The 18,216-nt window shown below is 46.4% G+C and overlaps 1 protein-coding gene across 1 annotated transcript; it reads right to left on the reverse strand.

Annotated features, from left to right (window-relative positions):
- Positions 1 to 14,552: 14,552 nt before the first annotated feature.
- On the reverse strand, positions 14,553 to 15,998 carry PtA15_1A760 (uncharacterized protein; the record flags this gene model as incomplete). The annotated part of the gene is made up of 2 exons (XM_053165821.1): positions 14,553 to 15,385; positions 15,974 to 15,998. 2 exons carry the CDS (start codon positions 15,996 to 15,998, stop codon positions 14,553 to 14,555), a joined length of 858 nt encoding a protein of 285 aa, XP_053016974.1.
- Positions 15,999 to 18,216: the final 2,218 nt, after the last annotated feature.

An 18,216-nucleotide genomic window follows, 5' to 3' on the forward strand; every position in this document is an offset into this window, starting at 1 on the left:
GAACGACAAGGCCATGCCTCGACCTACTGATTTTGGATGGAGGTTGTGTCTCCTGGCAGAGACATACTCCCGGCCAAAATTGAAGGTACGCTCCACATCGACTGTCGTCGCTATTAATCAACCAAGATCACATTCAGGAAACCATAAAATGATGAGATACTTGAGGAAAATCTCACCTACCTGGGCAAGACAAGACGTCGAGGGCCATTTGTAACAGCCCATGATGTGTATTTCCACTGCGTTTCTGCTCCGCCCACCAAGTGAGACCGTTAAGTGGTTCGCCGTCTTCCAAAAAGAGCCCACCGCTGAGCCATATATCCACGGGGTCCGACGAAGCTTTGGCTGATCTTGCTAATGCGGCCGCCCCGAGCCCTGCCAAAACGCCGGATGGCTGTAGGAAGATTAAGTCAGACAAGGACAAAGAATCTAGAGGAGAGCTTTGAGTTACCTTTGGGGATCCTTTTTTGGCTGGTTTTGGCGCTGCGGTAGGTTGTCTTGGCTTATACCAGGTATTATACATGTCCCGAGTGAGATTTATTGCCTCGTAGATCCAGGACTGAGGCCACTTAGCTAGCTTAAAGTATTCATCTTTAAAAGATGGATGCAGCACTTCAAGTTTAGAAAAACAATTGAATTCATTAGAAACATTTATCATGAAATAGAAATGGGCTCGATGAAAAGACTCACCCATGGCTATCCTGTAAATCGGTGAGCAGTCAGTAAGAGAGTAATACTTGTTTGTGATTGCAAGGCCCGATCGACAGGCGTTTCTTAAAGCAGGAGGGTAGTGTCCATCTGTATTTGCAATCACCGTCGACAGATTTGCTGTTATTTGATTGATCATCACAACCACCTGAGCCACGCGAGCTGATCCTGTTTTCGATATTTCCAGTGTAATTTCGTAGAAAGGTTTGAGGAGCTGGACCAGGTCGGCTGCCAAGTCAAGGTCCTCTTGGGTCACATGAAGGTTGCGCGGCGTCCCGAACTGCTTATTGCGCTGCCATATGATGCTGGTATGAACAAGATGTCAGGTTTGATGACCCGCAGAGTGTTAACAATTCAATTGTACTTACAGGGCATCCTCACATCGGACAATGCTCTTAATTTGCATGTAGGTGGAGTTCCAGCGTGTTGGGACGTCACGCTCGATGCTGTGCGGTTTTTCGACTTGGTTTTCTTTGCAAACCTCGACGAACTTCGCTTTGGAGTTTGGAGACTTCTTGAGCTTGTTTGCAATCCCTCGGAACTGTAGGGAACCGTTGGGTCATTGTTAACTAACAGAAGATAATGTAACGATCATGTGAGACTGAGTGAAACAAACTTGCCTTTGCAAGGGTTCGGCGACACATTTCCGAACTATAAGTATCTCCTGGTCCTTCCTCTTCGAGGTCTTCCAGATCAGCCAAAGTGAGCTCATCTTTGTCAGCGAGCTCACCATCGATTTCTGCAGGTTCATCGGCGGTATCAATTTCTGATGGTTGATTGCTTCGGATAGAATCCGCTTCATCATCTGATTCACGTTGGTCAGGATCTTTGAAGCTGTAGATGCAATTATCACATATCAGCTAGTTTGAACACCAAAATACTGAGAGTGTCAGTTATCGGCATACTTATCAATAAGATCACATGCTTCCTCTTCTTCATCCGAATCCTCAAACTCGGCAGCCCCTGAGGTCGTTTTTTTGACACGTGCAAACGGTCGAAGTATGGCCTTGACGATAAGATTTAGGATATGTGCAAAGCACCGTATCCACTGCGTCTCCCCTTGGAAACGCTTCCAATTGAGTTTAGCCAACTCACCAATCATTGTCTTGTTATTTGCCGCGTTGTCAGAGACGATACCAAAGATCTAAAGAGAGGAAGAGAGCAAAGAGCAGGGTTAGAGGGAAGTGAAATCAAGCCAGAATATGAAAAGACAATTCTCACCCGATTGGTCAAGCCAAACTTCTCAACAATATACTGGACCATTCGAGCCAAGTATTCACCGGTGTGCCGCTCTTTAAGCTGAACGAAGTCAAGCGGGGATGCTTCTAATCCAACATTACCGGCACTATCTTCGGAAAGGCGGTATATCACCGTGCCAATGATGTCATAACCATTGGGAGTCTGCCATGCATCCACTCCTAAGTACAGCGCCCCCTCATGGTGCTGAATATCTCGAGCAATAGTCAATCAAAAAGGAAATCAAACAAAATGAAATATGGGCGCACCTTCAATTCCATACATAACCTTTCCTGAACCGCTAAGTATAACATGTGGACGGCCTTGGCGACCGTATTTCGACTTGGTAGATACTTGAGGATTGTCGGATGTAGAACGTTCTTGAGGCTTCTATCTTCCAAGGCCGAGAACGGCTTGGCACCCTCGGCGCACCAGATGGCACATCTTTGTGTAACCTAAAGAGAGTGAGAGTCAACAGACAATTCAGTTGAATGAAAATATGATCTTCTACTAATCAAAAAACACCCACCTCCCGTGGGTCAATGTCTCCCGTGCCGGATATGCCAACCAATGCCAGTGTCTTGTTACTTGAAGGTATTTGCTGCTTCCTCAGACATCGGCCTGCATGCGTGAGGAGATTGCTGCACGATGATTCGTATGTTGGTCGATTGATAGTCTTACAACATCTGAAAGGTGCAAGTCTTTGATTAGTTTTCATCCATTGATAGAAATAGCATGTCGTGGCTACGGGCGTTGGAGGCGACTGGTTTGAGCTCAGTTGACAGAGATGGGGTGGTTGAAGGTGGCCGAGAACCACACGAGCCCCTTTAGTGCCCTGATGGTCGTCAGCCTTAAGCCGTGCGAGCGATCAGGGTACATACTGGGGGACAAGGGGCGCTCGGAGATTGATGATGGGTTTGCGGTCGGTGATGGTTGGTCTCGCGAAATAGCAGAAAATAAACTCACGTCTTACACTTCCATGCGATCATGCGGCGTTTGAATTTATCAAGCTGATCGGAAAGTGTCGGTGTCTCATAGGAAGCATAAGCTGAACTGACTTGGTTGCATGCGAGCCTCTGTGCATGATCTACATGCAAAAGGGTTAGCTGGAGGAGCAATGAATGACTAGAATATTCTTGAAGTACTTACAAAGGCGCTGCTCGTTGGTTGAATCGGTTGCCATAGGGGTGGATGATTCTCCATTGTCACGTTCATCTTGTGACTCCACGGTGGTTCGATTGGCCTTGTGTTCTGGTGATGGTGATGGTGGAATGATCGATCGGGGGCGCTTGCGTCGGTTCATGATGTGGTGGTAGGATGATATGGTCCGGATCGGAGGATATAGTTGGGGTGGGAGGACATATAGGGGAGCAGGGGTCGGGGAACGGGGCCAAGGGGCGGGCGGGGTGCGGGGTGCGGGGCCAAGAGTACAGAGGCTGGGTCAAAGATTGTGTGTTGTGCAGCTGCGGCGCAAAGACCCTGGGATGAGCGGATAACCGACGGAATACCCGGGTATCATCTGGTTTTTACCAGCAAACCAGACATCCGCATCCGCATCCGCATCCCCTGGCGGGTATCCGCCAGCCTTGGCGGATACCCGCCAGAGGATAGCGGATACCCGCAACGGGTTCGAAGTCAACATCTCTAGATGGTTTTGCACGGACCAATGTGAATTTATTTTTGCACCTGGTAAGATGTAATTTTACATTGATGTTTTTTACATTGCCCAAAGCGTGTAAATAATACAGTGTAAAATTAATCCACCCCATACAAAAGGGATATATATATGCACATGAAAGGGGTATGTGCACATGAAAGGGGAATTTGCACAGGTATCAACTCCTGCACTTAGTTTTTTGTACCTTGGACTCACTCTTGCATAAATTAAACAATGTGCATGGAATCAACCAGTGCTTGATTCTTGCATGAGGCACAGCTTGCCTTGAGCTCTTGCATCTCAACTGCAAGAAGTTTCTAGAGTTTTTCTTGCAGTGCTTTGGGGTGACAAAAATGGTTGGAAAAAAAAAATGGTTGGAACTCATTTTGCTCAGCGGTCTACTGACATTCAAGGCTCGCCTAGAAGGTGCCACGCCTTGCCATCACCTGTAGGACGCCACAAGTTCCGAGACTAAGACGCCACAACTGCTGATTGCTTGGCAGAGGCTGCAACTCTGGATCTCACCCTATCTGGCGGCATGACTCTTGAGCTCCCAGTAGACACCACAGCTGACCATCTCCTGTTGATAACCAATCTTTGGCTTGGCAGTGGACTTGAACTGATTTCCAGACACCAGCCACTCAAGCCCCTCCTCATTATCATGATAGATCTGGCTCTTTCTCACCGGCATCAGCCTTACTTGGTGCTATCCTCCAAATGGATTGACGTCTTCACCATCACCGCGGTCAAGTGTGTTGAAGAAGTACCTCAACATGCCATAAGACCGCAAAGAGATGGCGGCAAGAGCTAACACTCACATGACACAAGGGAATGACTTATTCCTTTTAGAGTTTTATGGCCTCCTTTGGGATATTTATCTGAGCAAGGACTTTCAAAGTGCATCAATTAGAAATCACTTAATTAGGCAACCTCCTTGGATTGTGGATTCACCAGTTAATTTACTAGACATATTCTTGGAATGAGAACCATACCAAGCCCAAGAAATTAAAACTCAGTCGTGATTTGAGCTTTCTACTTCTTCTTTTATAGCTCTTCATATCCTTAGCTTTCTTCTCCCCCTTTGCTATCCAGTTTTCATTCTCATCTTTACTTCATCAGAAGCTTGTTTCAATGCCTGGTTGACCCTTATCACTTGCCTCAGTTAGAATCTTGTTATTCAGTGGTGTGTCACTATCAAGACCACCCCTGACCCTTAATCAGGATCTTTGAAGTTCATGATTTTGCTATGGGTACTAGAGGCCAAGGCGGCTTCGCCGCTGCAGATTTCAGGTTCAGTCCTATAGTCTTGTGCTTAATCTCCCTTCAAGTATGTGGTGTGAAGTTCACACCACATACTTGGCCCATGCAGCCCTCAAATCTCTCAGACTTCCCACTCTTCATCTCCCTTGAGACACCTCCCCTGAGTTTCCCTCCCTAGGGAGGATCACCCTACCCAGTACCCACCCACCCACCTGAATCAAGTTCAATAAAAATCAACATTTTTTTCTACGCCTCTTTATAGATTGGTCTTGAACTTCCTACTATCATCAACTCTCTGATTTAGGATTGCCTGTGACCTAGCTATTCATGGCATGAGGGAATATGAGGGCACAATTATGTGTTGGTAGCTTAGTTTCCTTAGGTGCTACAATATGTTTATTGCAACTTCACATGGAGTTGAGCTGGTTCCTTGAAAATTAATGCTTGATCCCAAGGACCATGCTCTTGAGGAAGTGCTTTCAAATTAAACAACACAGAAGTTATTTAACCACCAAAGAGCCTACCTGCGTACAATTTGTTTGTGAATTACATGCTATTGGCTCAAATTTATATCCAAACATAGCCAGTTTGGATACCAAACTATGTTTGGAGATGATACTTTTGTGCTTGGTCTTGAGCCTTGATGGATGCTGTCCTCAAGAAGTTAAGTGCAAGCTAACATGTATGTTGTTAAATTGCGTAAAATGATTGTACAGCTTTCATGACTAATCTGGAATTAATGGGCCTGTAGGTACAAGCATTGGCAGCGGCGGAGGCAAACAAGTCGTTTTGGAGCCGTTTGATGCTCCACATGAAGAGGTGGTTTGGCTGAAGGAGGATGTTGAGTCTGCGGGAGCGGACCATGAGGTACGCGGACATGAGGTCGAGCCGGCAATGTTTCATGACGTGTGCGATGACGATGGAGGCGCTGCGACTGACGCCGACGAGGCAATGCACGAGCACCTTTCCCCCGGCGACGCGACAGGCCTCGATGAACGCCACGGCGCGCTCGATGTGCGGCCGGATCAAGTCCATCCCGTCGTCCGCCACGCCCTTCATGTCCAACATCTCCATAGTTCCGCTCGTCCATTCGTGCCACAGCGAGTTCACAACACACGGCGTCGGCTGCGAAAGGCGCCCCAAAGCGGCCGTTCTGTTGGTGCTGGTGGTGTGGGGCGAAAAGAATATTCCAAGAAGGCTGCAGGATTTTGCAATGCGGCCACCAGGAATTCCAGTACTGAACAATAAAACAGAGGAATTGGATGGCCTGCAGACTTTACCAATGTCGCCTCACCTGTCTTTTTTGAGGCCCAATGCTAAACCCAAGTTCTCCCCATCACCCTTGAGATCCTTGTTCACATGATTCATCGCCGCGATAGAGACTGAAAACAGTCACCGGCTCGACTCCCAGGAGCCAATGGAGCTTACCGAGTGCGAAGGCGCGGTGCGTGGTGGACAATTGCTGAGATGATTGTGTTGGCCAACGTCAAGGCCGAGTGCAAGCATTGGATCGGCGGAAGAACACAATGACTGGCGGAAGGGCGCTGGGGGTCTTGGCAGATGGACAAGGCTGAACGGGATCTTTGGGAACCGGAGAAGCAGGGAGGCCAGTCAGGGCAAAGAGAAGATCAACGACGAGTCCCATCAGATGACGCTGGTCGATGCGCGCAAAAACAAAAACAAAAGACTCACCTAGCAGCACCTCAAACATTAGCCCAAAATGAGTTGAACCCGACATTGTCGGGTGATCTTGTGTGATGGCTGGCGGCGGTGGGGTTTGGAGTGAAGGCACGAGATTTGGAGTGTACGGGCGGTGTGGAGTGATGGGTGGGGATATCGGACAAGTGAAAGTCGCGCGGGATTGAAGCCGGTTTCAAGCCAGCGGGATTCCAGACATCTGGCGGGGATTCTCAGTCTACGACTGGGCTCGCGTGCACGTGCAATCCCAGTCTAACACTGGCTGGTTGGAGGTTACATAGGTCCTGGAGACCTGGTTGTGTTCTCAATGGTGAGCCCAGCACCATCGGATTCTGGGCTTCCCAGCGCCGCGGTAGATTGTGGCTGGGGTGAAGTGTATTTAAGGGTGCTTGTCGGTAGGAGTCCTAGTTTGCCGAGTATCTCGCAACGGTCGGGAGGCTTGCGGTGGCAGTCTTGGTGTTTTCTTGCGATGGGTGACGGTCAGGAAAGAGAAGTGAGGGTGGAGGGTGCGCCTATAAATAGAGCGGCCTCTGGCAAAGTGGAATTGCCAGTCGACTCGCTGTGCTGCACTTCCAGCCAGTGAGTTGACTCAAGCCCCTCCGCTGCTGTGTTTGCACAGTTTGAGGGTGAAAGGTGATGACCCCCCTTTGCAACTTGCCTTAAATGCGGCGCGCTGGGGGTCATCTGCCCAATACTTGCACCCTCTCTAGAAGAGGATGGGTATTGGGCTGGGTGTTTTTTTGGGCTGTTTTTTATTTTTATTTTTTTATTTTGATTATTTTGTAGGGGAAACCCTTGATTTTTGTTTTTGTGATTGTCTGTCTTTAATAAACTCAGATGTGATGAAACCAAACAAGTGAACTGGACAGGGAAAGAGAATATGAATGCATGATTTCAATCTCATGTTGGGGAAAGTTCTGGAGGACTTAGTGAAATTCTCATTTCATTTTGAACTAAGGGTCTGTACCATAGGGCATGAAAATTGAAATTTTCCAAATTAATCTTGCTAAAATATTCTTAGAACTATGGTAAAGGACCCAAGAATATGAAGTGACCAGCAATTTCACAGCAGTGACCAACAAGTTTTGCTCAGAATGTGAAAGTGCAACAGAAGAAGGGGTTGAAACCAACCCCCAGCTATGATTGAATTGTAAGGAACAGCATGGGGATCCATCAATCTTTCAATAGCTCCCACTCATACAAATATTTTGTTGTTGATAGTTGGTAATCTGGAAAACAGTGAAGAATCTGGAAGAATATAGTTCCTTTGCCTTGAGGCTCATTCAAAAAATCTAATCCACCCCCAGGCCATTGGTGAGGGTCAAAGCCTTTCCGGGTAGCAGGTTTGATTCAATACTTGATGATTATGTTTTTATTTGCAGTGGCGAAGCCGCCTTGGCCTCTAGTAATCTCCTAAGTTGTAAGTGATGACGTTTGTTGCGTCATTGCTTGACATAATAGCGCAAAGCTTCTTATGATTTGACTTGTACACAGTACCTCACCTGTCACAGTTTTACACATAATAAATATAAATATTCATTATGATTTCTTTGTTGAGTGTACAAAAGTACTACGCACGAGGGGTACTCCTCTTAAGAGGGTTTGTATTCCAACAATAAGGTACCACCAGAGAGGGTACAACAGGTACCCCACAAATTTTTATAGTGGTAACCAATCAGTTAGGTTGGCTGCTGATTTATGATTGGTTTGGTTTCCTGTTCAAGGCTATGTTGACTCAATAGGAGCTGAGTTGTATTCAGCAACATTGTGGATACTGCCTGATGATATCCAATCAAATTTATATGTCCAAGCTCCACTGAAAAGCAAGTTATTGATCAGGGGCTAGGTAGTATTCTGGAGTGTACCTGGGTGTCACCTGGGGGTTTTTCCCCAGATCAGGCACCTGGTAATATTGGTTGGGTGCGCTGGCGTGCCAAGGGATACCAGGTACCAAAAGGCCATCTCTACCTTCAAGGGCAAAAAACTATAGCAAGAATTTGCAAATTATGCCTAAATGGGAGTTTTACATAGACTAGAGCCTGAGTATGCAGCGGCAAAGTCTCCCTGGCATCTAGTATTAGTCAAAGGCACATCTTTTGTTGGAAAATGGCTTAACAAACAACCAATGCTCCAGTGAAACATGGAAAAAAGAATTCCCTTGCAGAGAGCCAGGGTATGATGAAATCTACAAGATCCATCAGACTGAATCCCACACATTCAAGCACTGCTATTTTTTGAAGCCTTCATGAAATCAAACACCAACTAAAAAAAGAGGCTGTCAGTCTCCTTTCCTTATCTTTGTGTCTCAAATGTGAGGTTTGACACCTGTCTCATTAAAATTTACCTCATACCTCTTGTTATATTCTCTTACACGTTTCTAGGATTTTGTATTTTTACTAAGGTCTCATTTCCTTATCTTTGTGTTTCATACTTGGTGATTGGCACCTGTCTCATTCCAATTCGCCTCATAAATCTTGTTATATTCTCTTACACGTTTCTAGGATTGCATATTTTTACTGTCTCATCTTTTCCCCAACCACAAGTCAGCCAGCCCTCAATTCAACATATAATCTTCCCTTTAGGCCAATTATCAGCTCATCAGTGTTCAATAGCAGATATCAACACAAGTCTGGCATTGCCCCAATAGCTACTTCTTCTGCTTGATACCAGTAAAAATTCTGCTATAGCCTCTTTGAGTTTGCTTCAATCACCCTTTTCTCTTGAAAAAATCAACATCATAAGCTTATCAAAGCCATTCTATCCCACATATATTATTCAACACTTGAACCAGTATTTTGGAACATTCAAAAACAATCTATAGCACTATTTACTATAGCTGGACAGGTCTTTCAAGAAAATTCATTAAACCTTATAGATCTTTTTCAAAGAATCCCTCCTTGATTTGTTGATCTGAAAGATGTCTCAATATCACTGTAGTGTATTTGAGCGTATTCTCTATACATCTCTAGGTTATCTTCTCTGTATTCTATACCAAGTTGATGCATCACCTGGAGCCAACCGATCATATCCTCGAGGGGATCCTTGGGGTTCTTCAGGTTAAAGAAGAGGCTGCTGCGGTTGTTGATAAATATCTTGATTTACAAGAAGAAAATTTTCATAGAAAACGTCTTATTCTTTCCCTTTTCACGCAAAACTAAGGAACAACAGTCAGGTGAAACATGGGAAAAAATCAAACTTCAACAGAGAGAGGTGATATAAATTTCCCCCAAATTGATACACCTTCATCCCAAGAATTCAACCACTGCAATCTCAGACATGCTTCAAGACATCAAACTGCAAGCAATAGAAGAAATCATCAATATTCTTTCCTTATCTTTCAGCTTCAAACCAATTCATCTGCTTTAGTGGTATTACTTGTCTATTCTGAATGTGCCTCAAATACTTCCTTGCTTAGCATGAATTAAATCAAACTAGAGCACAAGGCGGCTACGCCGCTGCAATCTCAAGGATACAGTGGCTGAGAATTCCCCCATACTTTCACAAGCTTTAGAACAACTCAAGAGGAGTTGTGACAGTGTCAACACCGGTTGAATTTGGATAGAATTTGCCTAGGGGGCTATGCTGCTGCACCCTGAGGCCTCAATCCCCCTCCCCCCTTGAAAACCAGGGGAATATATTTCAGCATGATTATTGTTGTGCTGTAGTTTTAGCTTTTCCAAAAAGCAAATTTACTTATTGCAATTCCAAAAATAATTTTATAACCAATGTCTTAATAAGATCAATCCACCTGGATTATCTTCAACAATGTTTAAGATAGACCATTCATGTGAGAACCTTTTTCTTGAAATTAAATCTAATTGTCAGTGAGTCTCAATTTTTCCCAACATTAAAGAGGGATTTTGTTTCCCTCTCTATACTTGATCAGAGCAAGAGGGTATTCAGAAATTTACTTTTTTCCCCCAAGGTTTATCAAATGTACCCTAGTAACTCAGATTTTCATGTCAGCAGGTGATATACTTGTCTAGACAGGATCTGAAAAATGCATGTCACAGAGGAGGCCTATCCAAGGTTCAACAGGGTGGACAGAAAGGGCTTAGCCTACCCGCTGATAAGATAGGAGAGAGGGTGAAGCAGGAGGCGGGGCGGCGGTTGGGGACGTCAAAGATAATAGGAAAGCACTTCAAATATGGTGGGAAACATGGGCCAGTATTGTTCCATGAGCAGCTCCTCCTTGATCATGCTGAGTGCCCCAGCATGCTTGCAGGCCAGTCTGTGCGAGAGCTCGGTGAGGGAACAGGGTGGTGTCCGGAGGAGTGGACCCGCGGCAAGCACCGGAGAGCAGACTCAGCTGGGAGCTGGTCAATGGCGCAGACGCGACCGTCGGCGGGGGCGGGCGCCAAACCAGGAACTTCTAGATAAACATCTGGGGCCAACAGATGGTTGGGAAGCCCAGCCCGATGGGCTTTGGCTCAGTGGCTGCTGGGACTGAAAAATCACGTGCCTCGTGGAGGCTCATGCAGGCTATCTTGGCACCTTTACCATGCTTTGAGTGCCTGGTCGAGCGTTCTCCAACTCCGCGGTTGAGCTCTTAGCCTGTTCTTCCTTCACTTGCACTCTGGCTTTGAGATAACAACTGAAACAAACAATTCTTTCACCCGCCAATCCACTTCGGCTGTTGCTCTCACCTGGTACTTGCTGCGGGCTACTGTTTGGCAGCTCCCGCAGCAAGTGTGGGAAGTGAGGCAGCAAAGGATGATTCCTTTGCTGGCTTCGACCAGGGAAAAGAAAGAGATCTGAGGTTTCTATTCCCGGCACACATCAGAAAGTGGGGGTTCAGGCGCAAGCCTAACCCCTGTCCTGACGGGCGAACCAAATAGATGATCTGCATTGCAACTAAACCCGTATGACAGAGGAACGGAAGATTGAGCATTTGGTTTGACAATCCCAAAAATTCAAATCTTTGTTTCAGCCCCTCAAAACAAGGGGCGCGGACAATCTCACTTTGGATTTTGTGGGCCAAGCTCAAACCATACATCTCTGAGAGGAGTCTTGTGTAACGACTTGCGCTGACAAATTATGGCTTACGAAGTTATACGGCTGATTAATACTCCGGCTTTGTAGATTGTGAATCATGCAGATCAGCTTGGCAGGACTGATCATTTAGATTCGATCTACGTGGAGCTATGACGTATCTGTTTTTATGATGTCGTCATCGGAGTCAAGCAGAATTCGTCTTTATGTTCCTCTTTTCGGTTCTTGTCTTTCCTTCCTTCTTTTCTCTCTCTCCCTATCGGGATATTCTTTGTTATAGTTTCTCATCATCATAAAATCTTATCTGAGTAATTCATTCTCATGATACAAACAAACAATCAACAGATTACCTTATCAACTTGACCAAAAACTATAAATCATAAAAATCCTAGTTCTACTAGTCTGGCATCCGGCGAACTATCTTCTTAGATAGTTTCATAGCCATATAGCGAAGAGATTAGTAGGCGGGCCTTCACAATTATATCCCAATCCTTTTCAAATATTCCCTTGTAAATAAATTTTTTACCCAATCAAAAATGTCCGACAACTCCAAAATTGCACCAATGACTCCTATTCGTAACCCTCCAACTTTTACTCCCTCATCCCCGTCAGTGGCAGCTCTTCTGATACCGGGACCTTCTCAAGGACCGTCAAATCAATTGCCGTTTTTCGCCATCGGGACTCCTTCTCCTATTGACCATAATTCGCCTTTGTTCATGGCTTTCTCACCTCGTCACATTCCTTTGGTTTCCCCTCAACCCAGTCAACCACCTCTTCAAGAATTGTCTCATTTTGCCGATCATCCTGGACATATGGAGGATGACATTTCAGCTTTGCTTTTGAATCTGCGGGTCGACAATTCAACTCAATCGACATTGATTCAGGCACAGGCGGCTTCAATCGCTCTTCTGACCGCGCAAGCCTGACAGGACAAGAAATCGATTTCATCCTTACAGTCCGAGACAAAGAACATCAAGGACATTTTTCATGGGGAGTTGGTGAAGAATCAATTGGAGCATCAACAATCAATTGCTCATCTTTGCGGATTGTTGGAAGGCTTGAATGATCCGCTGGGGGGCCGATTGGGACAATTGGAAGTCTTAAGTACTAATCCTATTTCGGAGCGACCCAGAATTTTCATTGAACCACCCCATCAATCCCATATTTTTTTCACCGGGGCACCACGCGAAACTAATAATTTCTGCTTCAGTATGAGAAACACGTTTGAGCGGATTGGCAAGCAGTTCAATACTGAAAAACAGAAGATTATGTGGATATCGGGTTATTTTTGATCTCCTACCGGACGCACAGATGACAAGGTCCCATCTTACACGTGGTGGCGTGGGTTGGTTTTGAGTAATGCGGAGGCTCTTCATTTGCCAACTCTTAGAGCGTTGGCTGGTATGGATTACATCTTGGCTGAGCTTTGTGATTTCAACTCCTTTATTAACGCAATTGAGCATACGTTTGCTAATTACCATGAGTATGAAGAGGTGGAGGCGGCCTTTTATGCCGCTCAGTAGGGGAATAAGACAATTGAAGAGTTTAATATATTACTAGAGGCTAAGGCGGCTCCGCCGCTGCAGGGAAAAAATCCTCAAAGACACATTTGTTACACACAAAAAATCATCTTACCCATTTTTGAGCATGTCTGGATGGTTTAAGGGCAAAAAAAAAATGAAGCTAAGGGGCAAACACATGTTTACTGGAAATGCTTGATAGCCATCAGTGTAACAGCAGTTGTTCATCTTTCATCTTCTAGCATTTTTAGCCCCCATTTGCTGTGCAACATACGCATACAAGCCACCATGTGTAAAACTGATTCATATTATGTAATCATAATTTGTGGTTTGTGAAGCCCCTGCATGACATCAAATCTGCAGTGAGGCCAGTGACTTTGGATATGTCCGCGGATTGGTTCCGCTACAAGGACAAAACCCCAGACCTCCGCTGCACTGGCGCCATCAAAACGCAGTATTTACTTGTTTTGATGGTCACAACAGACTACAGAGATTACAATTGATTTTTAGTATATACTGATCATGAAGGTCTAGTGAGAATATTTGTTATTTGGGATTGTGCATGCAGGGAGATGATTGGAACAACTGGTTGTCAAGCTATGTACGCACATTCCTTCACAGCATAACAGAACAAATGAGAAATCAGAACTTGAGCAGGTGTGCCCTGATTGTTTGTGAGCCAGACACCAGGGTTGCCAAGGAGAGCTGCACATGTGACAATGGCCAGGAGATTGCTGGGTATAAAATATACATATTTATCTCCCCATCTTAAGGGGTATAGTCTAGCAGCACATTGCAGCTTATGGTGCCAAAAATAATCTTGAGGGATGGATTCTTCAAAATCAAGAAATTAACTTGCACTGCAGGCTGTAAAAGATCCTTGTGAAGAAGGCCTAAATTAGGGGGAAATCTAGCATTTCTTTCTAGTGACTCTTTTGGGTGCCAAAAACATGTTCAAAAAATTCATCAGTGCTAAATTCATTCATGTCATTGTTCACCACATTTTACAAACCAGGTTAGACTTGATTTATGAAGAGATCAAAGCCTTTAGGACAGCATGATCCAGTCCTCTCAAATACTTTGGAAATGTGTATCCAACATTGTGCAACAACTGCAAAATGCTGCGAATAGTAATGTCTTACTGAATGCCTCATGAAAAGGGGGGAAAGATTGATTACAACTGAGTAGGAATATACATGAGAAGACACATTAAAATATGAAAAAGAGACTTTCTGTTGAGCATAAATCATCTCCACATAATGATGGAGCGCTAGTTGAATACTAAAGTTCAAGTTTAAGATAAATAGGCAGGAGAAAGGAAAAATATGGACAATGGTGGGGAGAGCCTTGGCCTGCACAAAATGGTTGGCAAGGTGTGCCAGAGGTGCTCAGGATGGAGGCATGTCTGTGGGGGACAATGAGGGTTATGACTGGGGACCAAGCAATCAAACTTGTATGCGCTGAGGTCCTTCTGGAGCTTGTGGTTAGTGGTTGTCCAGAGCGACCGTCGTCGTTCGCGTCGTCATTGTTGAGGTGAAGGTGGAGGCCAGGAGGTCGACACTGTGCACTTTTTGAGGCGCCGGCGTGAGTGTCTGCGGCTTTCGCGGGGCACACGTTGCAGCTGATTTGGCAGGTTTGACAGGCCGGGAGATGGGTGTCTTGTCGCCCAAGTCAATCTCCGGCTGAAGGGCCATGGGCGGCGTGTGGCAGCGCATCGGCGGCTCAGGAGGCGCCAGACCGCTCTCCGGGCTGGTCTGTGCCGAAGAAGAAGAAGACGACGCTGACGACGAGGTTGTTGTTGTTGTTGTTGTCTGCCCCTTCGGCGAGGCTTCAGAAGAGCCGTCGGGGGCGAACATGCTCTTGAGGATCTCGAAGTGTTTATGTACGCCGGGCGGGGCCTCCTGCGGGGCCTTGCCTGCGTCCGTCGTCGTAGGGACGGGCAGGGGGTCGAGTTCAGACGGGGAAGGGTCTTGAGAGTACGCGGTGATAGCCCGGACGCGGTCAGATGAGAACTTAGTGCGAGGGTCCCTCGAGCCTTCGCCGAGATCGATGAGCACGTTACAGGACGTCCACCACTCTTTATACTCTTCCTGGATCTTTTGGATCACACTGTACACGCGGTCCAGCGCCCCGGGACTCACTTGTTGACCAGCCGAGCCCGAGGCCGAGTCTTCCTGTTTCGCGGGGAGGTCCGGCAGCCGGTCCGGCTCCTGATGCAAATCTGAATCACTATCTGGCTCGTCCGCATTCAAAAAGCTCTGTGGACGGAGTGTCGCACGGAGCATCTTTCGATACGTCCGTCTCATCGATTTCAACCCTGTGCAGTGGGGAAAACAGTCAGCCGTCATGTTTCGAAAATTTCCCGGAAAGACATGGGACTAACCCTCAATTCCCCTGGCGAATTCCTTGACCTGATTGAGTTCGGTTTAGAGGCGCCCCTGCTGGGACGTGATCCTCGAAGGAATGCGCAGCTCACCCATACTGTTACTGCGTGTTAGGTTAGTAGGGTTCGGCAAGTTGCTGATATGGACGAGACGATTGGAGAGATCGTGTTCGCCGTCCGAATGGGAGTGGGCAGGGGTTCCGAGTAAGGCACCATGTGATTCAAAAGCACGCGCGTGTTGTAAGGATATCGCGCGCCCCACGCGGACGAGGTCGGGCTGAGGTCAACATGGGCTTGACCAAAAGCTGAGAGCGAATGCGCGAGGGCTGCGGGCGCATGTTTGACGCAGTGCCAGAGCCCTAGGATCGTCAGGGCGGAAGGGCTGGAGCAAATTGGCGGCTGGTCGGGCCTGGTGGAGGACCAGCAACAGGGAGGGTAGGAATCTTTCAAATGTGAAATGAAAATCATTGGCAAGAGCCCACCTGTTCATTCTCTCTGTGAAGACGAAGGGAAAGGACGGACCAGATAGTTGGAAGACTTGGGCCATGGCCTTGGCTACCTGGACAGAGCGGTCGGAATCGCGCAGCGCGGCAAGCTGAAAAGATTCCGGCGAGGATGAGGGAAGGGGTCGGAGAGGGCGGGCGAAAGAACAGCGCCATCATTGACCACTTGTGCTCAAGCGCATGCAAGATCAGCGTCTCGGCCCTGGAAACACAGGCCTGTGTCAGCGTTGCCTGTTTTGTTTGAATGAAGGGGCAGAGGTGGGGGCAGGACGCACGAGGCGTCGAGCTTGATCTGGTAGTTCGACGCCTTCTTGGGAAGATGGTTGAGCAGAAACAGCGCCAGTTGTGGGGACGTGGAGTACGGTTGACTGGGCAACAGCGTTGTAGTTATGACGAGGGCGCGATTGCAGTGGAATTGTGCACCCTCATAGTCAGGGCCGCACGGTTTGTATTGGGCAGTGGCGTGGCGGTGGGTTGTTGTTGTCGCATGAGATGCGGTAGAGCTGCTGTATCGAGTTGGCAGGTGTGTATAAATAGGAGCTCATTGGGTTCAATAAATCCTCAGGCGTCCTCTGCCGCTGTACTTCCAGCGTGTGGTTCGTCCTCACCCCCTCCGCTGTTGCACTTGCGCAGTTTGAGGGGCTAAACTTGTTGGCCCCCCTTTGCATAATGCCTTCAATGCGGCGCGCTGGGGGTCATCCTCTCACCATTTTTTAACCCTGCTAGACAGGGATGAATGGTGGGCCACGGTGCATCAGCTTGCTGATGTTAGGTGGCTGGGTGCAGATTATTTTTCTATTTTTGGTTGCTGTAATATTGTGGTTTTTTTGTTGATTTGGGAATTTGTAGAGGGAAAACCCTTAATATTTTTTTTTCTGGAAGTTGTAGAGGGGAAACCCTTGATTTGTTTTTGTGATTTTTGGAGATTTGTAGGGGAAACCCTTGAATTTTTGTTTTGTGATTCCAAGGCTTTAATAAACTTGGATATATTACTAGAGGCCAAGGCAGCTTTGCCGCTGCAAATTCAATGGCCATCCTGCCTCTTTCAATCACCCCTCCCCTTGACAGGCTAGCCATATTAGACAGGCAAAAATGATTTTAAATCTGGCTAAGTAGGCTGTTGTGAAGCATCTCCCATTCCCTGCTAAGGAACACACACTACATTGCATCCCATGCATGTAAAAAATACATATTTCTGATTCAAATTAATTATATGCAAAAAAATTGGATTGCACAAGTCTTTAATTAATCTGAATAAGTCAAGCCCTGATGTTTCTGTGAGAATGCTTAATATATAGCAAAAACTATTAAAAAAAATCCAAGGACACTTTAGTTATGATTCATCTAATCACTTCATACTCCTCCACATCCAACCAAGCTCTGTCCATGCTCCCTGCCATTCTTGTGTGACCTGGTCTGTCTGGAGTTTGATAAATTTTGCCGGGAGGAGGGCCCCAGGTAGAAGCATTGGGAGTGGGGGCGGCAGGGATTGCCATTGACACTTGCAAAAGTACCACCTGCGCAGGGGCAAGGGGTTTTTTCAGAGAGGGCTGAACTTAACTAAGTCCCTCCTCCGCCTCCAAAGGAGGGACTTACAAAAAAGAGTTTTATTTTCTTTTTGGCATGACAGGTTTGCTCAATGTATGTACATCAACAGGCAAGAAGCCTGCAGATCTATTGGTATTTGTTTTGTTATATAGCACCCCACCCTAATTGTTAAGAAATCAGCTAGAAAGAAAGCCCCATAATGGGTCAGACAGGGGTCCCTAGGAGCATTGTCTCACAGATTGCAATCCATTTGATGTCAGTGTCATAAAAAAAAGCAAAATTGCCTTTCATCCTCTGTACATACACCTGTCAGAGCTATGGAAAAAACAGACAGATGTGTCACTTTTTTGCCTCAAAGGAACTGTGTGTACTTCACTGTTTTGGGGTACCTGGCGGAGTGTCTCGCAGGTCATCTTCTGATGCTGATTTTTTGTTGAAGGAGCAGTGGTACATCCCCAAAATTTTGTAAGGTTGTAGGCAAAGTGTAGACCTTCATCATGTTCTTTATGGTGCCACAATAGCGATTGTTTTGAAAAAGTTATTGCAGACTTCAGATTTTCTCTGCAAAATCTGAAAAACTCGTCACATCAAAAATGTCCACTGATTGAAAAGTCCCCCCTTTGGAGGCGGGCGCTAAGCGCCCAGGAGGGACTTTTGTAGCTAAGTTTGGGAGGGGGCCTTTGACTCGCAAGCGGTATGGCAGGGTGGGGGAGT

The sequence above is a fragment of the Puccinia triticina genome, chromosome 1A (assembly GCF_026914185.1).
Source record: "Puccinia triticina chromosome 1A, complete sequence".
In the NCBI taxonomy this organism is placed as follows: Eukaryota; Fungi; Basidiomycota; class Pucciniomycetes; order Pucciniales; family Pucciniaceae; genus Puccinia; species Puccinia triticina.